This window comes from Mytilus edulis, chromosome 8, assembly GCF_963676685.1.
Source record: "Mytilus edulis chromosome 8, xbMytEdul2.2, whole genome shotgun sequence".
Lineage (NCBI taxonomy): Eukaryota > Metazoa > Mollusca > Bivalvia > Mytilida > Mytilidae > Mytilus > Mytilus edulis.
The window spans coordinates 19897733-19910013 of NC_092351.1; the positions used below are offsets into that span (position 1 = coordinate 19897733).

At 33.3% G+C, this 12281-nt stretch overlaps 1 protein-coding gene across 1 annotated transcript; it reads right to left on the reverse strand.

Annotated features, from left to right (window-relative positions):
• Positions 1-4324: 4324 nt before the first annotated feature.
• LOC139485022 (uncharacterized) lies at positions 4325-9930 on the reverse strand. Its single transcript, XM_071269123.1, has 2 exons — positions 8924-9930; positions 4325-6604 (listed from the first exon to the last, which is right to left on the reverse strand). The coding sequence occupies exons 1-2, from the start codon at positions 9639-9641 to the stop codon at positions 5175-5177; spliced, it is 2148 nt and encodes a 715-aa protein (XP_071125224.1). The 5' UTR covers positions 9642-9930; the 3' UTR covers positions 4325-5174.
• Positions 9931-12281: the final 2351 nt, after the last annotated feature.

Sequence of the window (12281 nt, forward strand, 5' to 3'; positions counted from 1 at the left end):
TCACATAAAGTCCATGGTACTCTGCTGCACTTCAACCCATATCCAAATCGGAGACTTTTTTTGAACTTATATATATATAGTTCCTTTTTGTAATGAATCCCTTTCAAAAGTTCATTCCAACGATCAAAGATCGACTGTGATCGATCCAGTCAATACGGTAAGACTCTTGTTGGTTTTCGACTGGAATTTTAGCTATATAATTCTTATCCGGATAAAATGTCTTCTAATTCAGTGACTTTGCCGTTTTGCTTTTCGTAAACCAGTGTTTATGTAATGTTTAGAACATTCATCCGTTTAGTACCAGTTTAGAATACTAAACGGATATATATACACGCAGCCGATTCTATCCGATATTCAAGAGTACAAGGTAAATTTAGAAAAAAACATTTGATTCAAATATCGAATTTAATGTATTATACACAACCTATATGACCACATGATAATAAATAATATATATAATTATATTATTTCTAAATTGCGCGTTCTGTTGTTTTGACACGACACGTGAAAATATTCTTGTGCAGCGTGCTTCTGTTCGCTAACTAACTGGTTATTGACTTAAATCGAGACGAGACAGACTTGCTGACATTTCGATTTGTCTGAATCATAATTTCCTGATTGTTTTATTGTAAAGTAACATAATAGTCCTTATTTTTTATATAACAGTACACGGAAGTAATTACAATAACATGTTCTAACAAAAGCTTTTGATATACAATTATTCTATTTAAATTATATGTTATAACTGTTGGCTTACAGTTTCGGGGTGTTTTGTTATTTTTTTTTTTTTAATTATATTTTAGCTGTGTTCGGGGGGGGGGAGGGGGGTGTTTTTAAGTTTTCAAATTGACAAAATATTTTTAGAACATTTATTACAGTTTTATCTAATTGAGACAAATTTATTCCGAGGCGCAGGATTTGATTATCTGCTAGGTTTGTATTTTGCATGAAAGCTGTTATAATTAAGTTCATTATTCTTTATTGATATCATATCTAGCCGAACGATCATTAAGCCTTGGTAATGTTGATATGGCTAATATATTCAGTTTGAGAAGGAAGATATTTACTCGTGTAATTTTTTTTAATGTATTCTTGGTATTTTATTAGTAAAAACAAACATGTTTTAATATCATTATTAAATAAAGAAAACAGTAGTATGCCGCTGTTCAAAACTCATAAATCCATGGACAAAAAGCAAAATCGGGGTAACAAACTAAAACTGAGGGAAACGCTTTTTTTTAATAATGTATCATCATGAAGGCTTTTCATAAACTGCTCGTTGTCTTTTCTTGCCTAAGAATACAGTCTCAATTAAAAATTTCTACAAGCATTTTCTTTTTATCGTTGTTCTCTATTTCTTATAGCACTACTTTCTAACAAAAGTTAAAATTACAACATTACTTTCTAACAAAAGTTAAAATTACAAAAAATACGGGGTCCTGTAGTAATTTAATAAAGAAAGTCCCTAATTAAGGTGAGTGAACTAGTAGAGAATCATAAACTTTCATTCACCAACCCAGTAGTGAGCACTTCACTGTTGAAATGAATTATTATTGATATGGTCATAATTAAATTTACTGAATCAACTTTTTGAAAAACACAGGATGTTCTACCCTAGTAATATAATATTGCAATAGCCGTATTTGTCAAATCTTTCGAAATTTTTGGTCATCAAAGATCTTCACCTTTTACTTTATTTAACCTTTATAACTTTTTTAATTCGAGCATCTCTATTGAAACATGTGTGTATGAAACGTGTTTCTGGACTATATTGAGTGCATGTAGTCCAACTAAAGTGTTACCGTTTCGGGTATTTTTGCTGCGCTATTTTTGTATACGGGTCTAGGAAATGTGTGGTACGAAATATAAAAAATACCACGTACACCCTTAATTACTGTAACCCACTTTAAGAATCACTTATTAAATATTATCGGTTATTTTCCAAAAAGATTTGTAAAATAAGAGGAAAGGGGGGGGGGGGGGGGGTTCATGGGCAAATATTTTTAAGGCATTTACATGGATAAAACCAGAGGATTTCGAAAATCTGACCAAAAATTCCAAAACATGACAAACATCCCCAAATGCGCCAAAAACATTAATAGACTTTCGCGGAATTTTATTTTATTTTCATTTTGTTGGTTTCTCCGAGCTGTTGTGTATTACTCTTTTTTATTATGCATCGAATAAAAGTTATTTTGTCTTTTTTTAATTGCAATTTTAAAAACAATAAATTCGGCAAAGGGTTTGCAAATAGGTTTCAATACATGTGGCTTTACGTGGGAAGTATATTGCAACAGCCATTATTATGTACATCTCGGAGTCTGCGCTAAGTATGAAATATCGAAAATTTTAATACAGTGTTGTTTACAAAAGCGAAAGAAGCACGTCATATTAGAATAAATTATTGATACGTTCTCAATGACATGTATTAAATACTTATAGCAAATATTGTTCATACTGGAACTAACATTGAGCCATCAAGATGTATTTTATTTTGTTCCACGCGTTCCATTTGTGATATTTTAATAGGTTTAATCCACCGATTCCTACATACGTAACTACCTGTATCATGTCTTGGATATGACAGTTGTTTTCCATTCGTTTGATGTGTTTGAGCTTTTGATTTTACCATTTGATAAAAGACTTTCCGTTTCAATTTTCCTTTCAGTTCGGTATTCTTGTTATCATAGTTACTTTTAAGTTAGACCTCCAATTTCTGCCATTGCTATTATAATTGATTTTTTTGCCAATTGGGAGTTATATTAATATTAGTGCCAGACGTTCTTAAGGAAGTTCGCTGCTCAGTTTCAAAATAAATAGATTTCCATAACACTAGTCTCGATTGATAGGGGATTAATTGAGGAATCAAAAAAGCAAAAGAAATATAGGGGTCAATGAGCTTGTTTTCGAGATATTAGCCATTATAATTTTGGCGGGAAAATGTTCTCTAATGTTTTTCATAGCTTTATCATTGACCAGTTAAAGTTCTCAAAAACTATTAAAAAATAAATAAGATTTAATAAGACTTTTACAAATGGCTTATAATTATACATGTTAAATGATTTATATAAAGAAAAATGGGGGTTCATGGGCAAAACATTTTAAGGCATTTAAATGGATACAACCAGAGGATTTCGAAAATCTGACAAAAATTCCAAAACATGACAAGCAAACATCCTTAAACAGTTTCTTGTTTGTGTTTTTATGTTTTTAACGTTACATTTTCCGAGGGCGTTTGTAAAATTCCAAACATAGCAACAAGTATATTAATTTGTGCCTGAGGAAAAATGCAATGTTTCACAGCCTATAACTTTTGTCTCATTAAAAGGATCTGTGACCCTTAAAAACATTCGACCATTTTAAGTGACCTGCGCCCTGATGGAACCCTACTGAGGTCCCTATGTGCATTGAAGCTGATGCGAATCTCTTTGTGTATGTCTGTTACCTTAATTTGTGTCGATTTGTGGGATTTGAACATCGGTAAGCTACCATTACCAAACACTATTCATTTTACAATCCGACGAATTAGCATAATCGTCATTATCATAAGCCGAAGAAAAACTGAAAATAACACGGCAAAAAAAAAGCGAGACAAAAGGTCCAAAACAAAACGCATTGAAAACTAAAGACTGAGCAAAATGAAACCCGCCAAAACAAGGTTGGTATCAGGTGCTCCAAAAGGGTTAGCCCTTATTGTACTAGTTCACTCGAGGTCAGTAGAGGCCGTGGTGTAGTGGTTAGCGCATCGGACTATTAACACGAAGGTTCCTGGTGAGATCCCCGTTCCTGGAGAAAAAAAAATTCATGGACTGAATTTTCGGCTCTCCCTTGACACCATTAGCGAGTATGCTCTTGAAAAACGAGGATAGTCCGTCGGAAGGGGAAGATAAATGGCTGACCCGTGTTGAGAGAGAGCCATATCTTTTCCACGTAAATGACACCTTTGTAGATTTCAAAAAAGAGCAGGCTAATGCCGCTACAAGGCAGCATTCGCACCCGCAAAGTAGAAAGGGATTAATATAAGTTGCACTAACTTGTTTCCCAATCCACTATAAATAAATATGTTTAAATTTAACTAAGGACCAATTCGGTTAAATGTTTCATTTGGTTATTTCACAATCGAGTATAAAATTCGTAATGGTTTCTGTGGAACCATGTGTCTTGCCTGCAATTGGTGCTGTCAATGTCGAAGTATAATGTTGACTATAAAAAGGGAGCCTTTTAATATATCAGTAAAATACAGCTTTGTTTATTATAAATTGTCCATAAATTGCTATAACTTTGTCTTAAAGCTAATATTATGTCCAAGTTTCATAAAACAAAATCCAACAAAATTACCAGTTTATTATGTAAAAAAGCCGTAATCCCATCGTAATGTGTGTAAATCTTAACCATAAATAGTTATGACTATCTATCAGTGATACTTAAAAAATAAAGTAAAAAAAATTAAAATTTTGCTTCAGACTTGTATGCCCAAAATTTATAAAATTCAGATTTGGCAAAGTAACTGTTAAATGTCTAATTTTATTCCAAGACGACGATACCCTGCAAAACAATTAAGACTTTAGTCATTTTGTCAATAAAATACGGAAAAGAGGGAACATTTCAAAATTTTGTTCTAGAAACATTATAAATTTGTATATTAGAAAAAAAGTAAAAAAAACAAAAAATACCGAAAAATATGTATATTTATACACAAATACTACTAAGAATATCACAGTTTAAATACAGTAAATAAATAACTTTCAAAAAGTCACTGAAACAAGTTTTCACATGTATATTGCTATCATTTGCTATACTTCAGTACCTACATTGACTAAAAAAAGAGAGAAATCAAAAACAAATGTACTTTTTGTGTACCATTTAAACTAGAACATCGGAAAACGGCTTCGTTTTTTTTTACGAAACTAGTGCAATTTTTGTTTCTGTCCTGTATCTTTATACGAAAATTCATAATGTGTACGTCGTGTACAAGTTTAAAATATATAATGTGTACAGAGATTATGAACTTGCGAACCCTTTAACATAATTGAATAAAAGAAAACAGCTTGGTACAAAGTACATTGGTGCAAATGAAAGAGTATATATAACAAACAATTCTCTTTTCAATACATCATTTTATAAATAAATCCGTTTGCATGCCATTTCTAAATCTCCAATATACAGAAATGTTTTCATTCAAATCTCGTTAGCTCCAGTGCCTTTTTTCGGTAAGCTGCATCTGCCAATGCTTTCCTCTTCTTCTCCGCCACAACTAACTTCTTGGATTGCTTAAAAAGTTTAAATGCTTCCATTAAGCATAGATAGGCCTTCTCCTCTAGTCCCGCTTTTTTGTATGCCATTGCACACATCTGTAAAACCTTTGGTCTTATTTCATAGTCTAGTTCGTTTGTAAGCTCTTCCATTTTATTTACATTTCTCCTAGCTTCTTGAATTTCGCCCATGTCTGCCAGGCATGTTACCAGCATAAAGTACGCAGCAAGCCTTCCAGGTATGCGACTCCTGGTGGGTTTAAATTCTTCACATCCGGGTATGTCTAACTGGATCAAGGAGTTGTCTTCTTCCCTTGGTTTCTCTATTGATATTGATTTGCGGAAATGATCAATAGCCTTGAGGAATGACGTTTTCGTGCTTAGTAGGAAGTTTCCGTAACCAACATGAAGTGTTGGCGAATCGTCCATGATTTTTGTTCCGATTTGAAAAAACTCCATCGCCTTCTTTTCATATATTTTTTTGTCGGTTTTTTCTTTCGATAGGTCATACAAGCAAGTGTATATACAAGCTATATTGGTGGTTATTTCAGGGTAGTCCTTCAAAACTAAATCGCGTTCAAAGTTATACATCAAGAGATAGAAAGACAGGGCTTTGTCCAGATCTCCGGACTGACAAAAGCCTTGACAAATCGGTCGCAGAAGATCAACCATATTCTTAGCATTATAACCATTCGATGTAGTATGTAATAGTTTGCTCCCATTTTTGTTCATTTGTGTAATATGTTGGAAACAAGTTCCCGACAGACTTGGGGTTTTCTTCGAGTGTTCAAATCCGATTCTGTAAAGGTTTTGTACAAATGTCGCGTATAAAATGAGCATGTAGTGAATTTCTGCTTCTCCGTCAAAGCCTGTATCCGGATACCGTACATCAAAAAAGTCCAATTTGTGGCAAAGCTTTGAGACAATTTCAAATGGTCTTGCAACAATAAAGGATAGCTCTGCGCATGCTTTTTTCGTATCAGATTCAGCACTGTTGCTGATTAGATTATTTTCGGGAATAAAAAAATGTGGTATGTATGCATTTTCTAGTGCCTTTAATATGGAGTAAAGCAGTTGTAAAACTCGATCGCCAAGAGATGCCCCATCAAACTCGTCAGGACCAAACTGCTTCTCACAAAACCAAAACATCATATTCTTCACATGGTATGATGTCAAAATTGATCTGGTCGACAGGTGTGTTTTAAGCATCATTAGTACCATACAATAACAAGTTTTCTGGATGTTGTTCCAAGACCTTGCAAGACGGCGTTCGTGGATATTAAAGGACACGCGCCATTCTCTCTCCTTGTCTACACTAAGTGGGTATCCTGTTGGTACAAGCACACATCCACCTAAAAAGTAAGTTTTATGTTTTTTTATATAAGAATTATTAAAAAACTACATCTATAATGTCAGATAGCTAATTTATTTAAATTTCTCCAATCTTAATAGAATTAAAGTCACCTGTTCTAATGCCAACGAGTACTTCGGCGAAGTTTCTTTGGCATTTTTTGTTTGTATACTGTACAAGTTTCAGTGCAGTTCATTAAGCTTTGATCTAACAAGATTAAAATAAACAAAAAAAACAAAAACAAAAACAAAGAAGATTTTTTTTTCAGATAGAGGAAAATGATATTCCCTATCAACATGATTAATTTGATATTTGGTGATAATGATTACACTGACCAAGACAACTCAAGATTATTACATAAGTCAGGATTTTTTTTTTTAAATGGGACTAGTGTACAGATCTGTTTGCACTACGAAAGTTATTGAAGACACATCATGTATGTGTATTTTTAACTGTAGAATTAATCATCGTTAGCAGTACTTATGTAATATATATCTTACAAATGGTACGGTACACTGATGAATTGGTTTGGATAATACATCATTTGTACATTGCACTTGAAAGAAGTACATGTAAATGATATATAGACAGGGACTTTTCGATTGATTTTGAAGAGGTTAATAGTAGAAATTAAAGATAAATGTATCTTCTATAATGTATTTCAAATAATCCCGAATTATGACAGTACGCTTCCTGCTCATAAGTAAAGAAGAGGTATAAAAGCACACTCAGGGTATCATCTCTTAACGTGCTTAATAGTGCATTTGGTTGATGGTGGAGAGTTGTCTCACTTGGTTATTGTTCATTTTCATTTTCATAATATATACACAATCAAAGAGCAGATTGCTCTGAGGGATACGATTGCCATTGTTTCATTGACAGATGTATGCATGTAGCTGGATAATATTATTTTCAAAACTAATTCAAATGACAAACAGACAGTCATGTAAAATAGTTACAAAATAGCCAAACCCGGATAAAAGTGTATGAACAATGTAATTAGGTCTATTGTGTTTTATTTTTGTACTATCAATACCAAGTTTACTTTCCACAGCAGTCACTGACCGACTCAGAGTGAGAGATGTCAGAGAAGGTATTTTATTTCACTCATTGGTTATATAATATTTTATTAAGTGTCTGTTAGCGATACGCCGACGTATAGTCATCAATGTGCTGATGGATCGTCGTATGATGTAGATGTATAGATAAAATTTTCAATTCGTATCTTATCACCTTTTTTCATACGTTAATTCTAGGAGGAACCCCATTCCTAACTCTTTAAATATTTAATTTCCTTTGGGTCAGTCATCATGGCTCCTTTCCGTACACATTTATCGGTTTAAATTGCATTCGTTTTTAATATAATACGAAGTTTATTGACAGAACCAGCTAATACTCGACGTCGTGTTTATATTCAGAATTCACGGAAGTTACTGCCGGAAGGGAGACAACTCGAAACGATAATATGGAAGACTTCATTTCGCCTGAAGGGGTGTTCTACGATGTGGAATATATTTATTTTAATCTAAATGATGCATATGATTTAAAATTATGCAACCACAATAACCCTCAATAGCAGACATACATAGAAAAGATCCCATGAGTTATAAATTAATTAATTGAGTGGGGAATCCAGAGCAACCATTCAATCTAAAACCCCTTAAAGTCAAGAAAACTATACGCATGCGCATAATTTCCAAATCAAACCCTGGGGCAAGATATATTAAATGCTTATTAAACGACCTAGATGTTTCTCAATTTCTTTATGGAAGTACAATCTCAAATATCAGTTTCATAACGGTAACATATAAGAAAAACTCCACTTCGGTTCTTATATGACAGAAATAGATTGATCGGTATTCATAGAACTCTCGCATTTTATCAAAACTGGGAATTCCCTCTGACGTGTTTCTAAATTTATAACTACACTAAATATAAATACTGCTTAATTCTGATTTTCCGTGTTGTTAAAAACACGCATCGAAGTCAAGGGAATTATCAAACATGAACATTATGGAAAGAACATTATAGGAAAGTTGAGTAAGTTCAATCCCTTTGTTTGTTTTTACCTTTTAAAGCAAGACAATCATAAGAATCTGAGATGTTCCTTAATGTTTAGAATAAAACGATTGACGTGAGGGAAATTGCTCTGAGCCACCGGTATAAGTCTACAGATTGCTTGAAAGCAATCGTATCCCAAAAATAGTGCAAGCTAGGACACTTATAAATATGTTTTCATTCAAATATCAAGATGCACATTTGAGTTAATTGTAGTTCTCAATCCCAATATGTGTTGCAATCACCACTGAAAAAGACTTACCTTTAGTTATTTCTTGAATAGTGTCCTCGGATGGCCAATTGGTTGGTCTTGATCTGGATATCCAATTCTTTGCAGCTACTGGCCATTCCTGACATGGAAAGGTATGTGCAAAATCGTGGGATATCCCAATGCTATCTTTGTCATTTTCATAATTATCTGAAGGTTCAGAGTATTTCATCTTCAACATATTGTACAGTTCTTCTGTTGATTTAGCAAATTCTGGAAACCAGTTAGCTCTAAAGATGTAGTTTGGCAGGTACCCATCAGGGTCTATATTTTTGTCCACATCACAGTTCGGTCTATCAATCATCTTTCTCCCATAATCTGAAATTTTTAAATTGACATAGCCTGGGTGGTCTGTTGGAAGCATTAAAGCAAAACACTCACACGACTTAATCATCTCGTCTAGTTTCTCTTTGGTACAGTCGCATATTTTGTACCTATTATAAACAAGTACAAGATCAAATTCGACACATGGGAAGAACTTGACGTCTGCATGTTCGCTTGCTAAAAGTCTGATCATATGAAAATGGCTGTATTGCAATCCTGTATGTACAACATCAACTTCCCCTTGACTTATTTCACCGAGTTTATTCGTCATCTCTACCATTTTGTCCCGAATAATTTCTTTGACTTGCTTTGATAGTTCATGGCCATTAATCATCAAGGCCAAGCTTTGGGCGTAGTTCCCTATTAACTTGTTAAATGCGTCTGCCATTTTCACCACTGACCAGCTACGATGAAAAGAATAGCGTTTTCTATATTTGGAATTTAAAAATCCAAAGTTAAAACGAAACCGAAAGTACAATTTACATGATTAGCGGAGCATTGCTATTGTCACTTGTTCCTGTCAGTTCCTTTATATCAGATGATCAAAAACACAGATAATTACTTCTTCAATTATGAAATTTACTTTAATAAAACACTGCTGTTTTCAAACTGTGTCACTGACAAAAAAATACAAGTTTTTTCCCGTTCGGCAAAGGGAAATAACCTAAAATATATATTAAAATATAAAAATCGGTTTCGGGGATACAAAAATAAAAATTTCCGTACTATTTTACAAAAACAATATAAAAATAAAAGAGGACTCAGGTCACTAACAAACTTTTAGACTTTCACACTGTAGAAAGGTCTTATTTTTTCTTCATTTCAGAGTTTACTGAACAACATGTAGATTCCAAATCGAAATTGACAATATCGTTCCTATATACCGATTTTTTAAACTCATTCTGAATCTAAAGTTGGGCCGGAGTTAATAGGACACGAAATAAATCTTCAACAATATACTGTAGGGACGTTGTCATTCCAAAATTAAAGAAGAAAATTTGAAGGAAAGAAACACTTTTCAATCATAGTTACGTACAATTTGCCTACCTAGTCAATGCTAGTGACACAAAATCATAGATACAAATTTCCCTCAGGAACCCCTTTCCGTGCATTTCATTGTATCGCCGTTACTTGGTGAAAAAAAATCTTTTTTTTTATCAGCCTAAAGATAAAACTTTTAACAAGCTATGGTTACTCTTTGTGTATACATGCTTATCAGTTTTATAAAATCATGAGAATTTAACAGAATAAACTTAAGTTTAACATGTTTAAAGATAAAATAAAAAATGCCACACATTTTTTTTTAAATCAAGAAATTTAGGACACCAAAGACTCTTCTACTATGCTAGAATTAACTACAGAAGCCTATAGTTTAGTGGTTGTCGTCGTTTTATGTCTGACGTATAAATTTATTTGTATATTTTGGAGCGGGGTTTTTTTTTGTAAATTCTTTTGTTATAAATTAGGCCTTTAACTTTTCTCACTGGAATAAATTGTTTCATATCTGGGGCCTTTTATAGCTGACTATATATATATACGGTATGGGTTTTTATCACTGTTGAAGGCCGTACGTTTGCCTTACATTACATCATTTGAACTTTAGTGGATAGTTGTCTATGTGACAATCATACCATATCTCCTGTTTATCTCCTGTCGTTTTCTTAAATGGTTAACATTGAGAATGGAGATGGGGAATGTGTCAAAGAGACAACAACCCGACCATAGAACAGACAACAGCAGAAGGTCACCAAAAGGACTCCAATGCAGCGATAAATTCCCGCACCCGGAGGCGTCCCTCAACTGGGCCCTTAAAAGATGTAATCAATCAAAATAAACAAAATGACAATAATACATAAATAACAACAGACTACTAGCAGTTAACTGACATGCCAGCCCCAGACTTCAACTGATTGAAAGATTATGTCTTCATCATATGAATATCAGGAACAATCCTTCCCATAAGGGGTTTAGTATCATACCATCATAACAAATATGAGAAGAACATAACCGTGCCATGCCAACAACTGGTTTTTAAATAAATGTTTTTAGTTCCGATGCAAAGACCCTATTGCGTTTATGGTATACAGTCGGTTAAGTCATTTATGTAAACGAGTAAATTGCTGATACTATTTTCTTTCCTGGGGAACTTGCATTAAAAAATAAAGACATCAAACCATTATTCCTTACTGTTGCAATTCTTCGTGTTCAACGAACAAACAGAAGATTTTCAAGAATCTGTTATAACCATATTCTGATTGTCACTTGCAAAATGCTCAATTATTGTAAAAAAAAAAAAAAGATGACCTCCATAATTTTAAGTCTTCAAAATTGGATACCCTTAAAGTCCAAATCCCGCCGGCCCGAAACTACAAATTACTATAGGTTCCTATAGGAACTGGGACATTGTTAATAGTATATCAATTAAAAAGAAGTAGGGTATCGATAACGGATTCTGGGAGGGGGCCTGTGGGTTGGAACATCCCTTTTATGGATAATCAATGCATTCGAATAGGGACATGTGATTGGACCCCCCCCCCCTTTTATCCTTGGTTGGGAACCACCCCTTTTGAAAATGGATGGATCCGCCCCTGGGTATGATTGTCAATGAGACAGTTCTTCGCAAGAAAATGACGCAGAAATTAACAGCAATAATTGTAATAAGTTTATTACAAATCAGCATATAAAATAATGCTGTAGCATCAACAACATATATAATTTAGTAAGCGATATAATATAAATGAAAACAGGAAGCAAAATAAAAATAAAAAAACATATTAAACAAATAGTACCATATAATCTACTTATCAATTGTTACCGTAGTTTCCAGTTTTCATTTAACAAACAGCAAAGATTTAATACCAATTTGAAAGTTCTTGAACATGTTTGACTTTATATTGACAATAGAGGGCCCTCATGGGGTTTTTGATTATGTGATTACTTGGCCGTTTTTTTAATGATTATTTGATTATTAAGCCAAATATTTCATGATTATTTGATTACCTAGGACTGTATTTTTAGTTTATGATTA

Excerpts from the sequence above, each read along its gene's own strand:
- LOC139485022 (XM_071269123.1), bottom strand. The coding sequence starts at position 9,641 with ATGGCAGACGCATTTAACAAGTTAATAGGGAACTACGCCCAAAGCTTG. Across the intron at positions 6,605-8,923 it reads TATTCAAGAAATAACTAAAG|GTGGATGTGTGCTTGTACCA; the intron begins GTAAGTCTTTTT and ends CTTACTTTTTAG.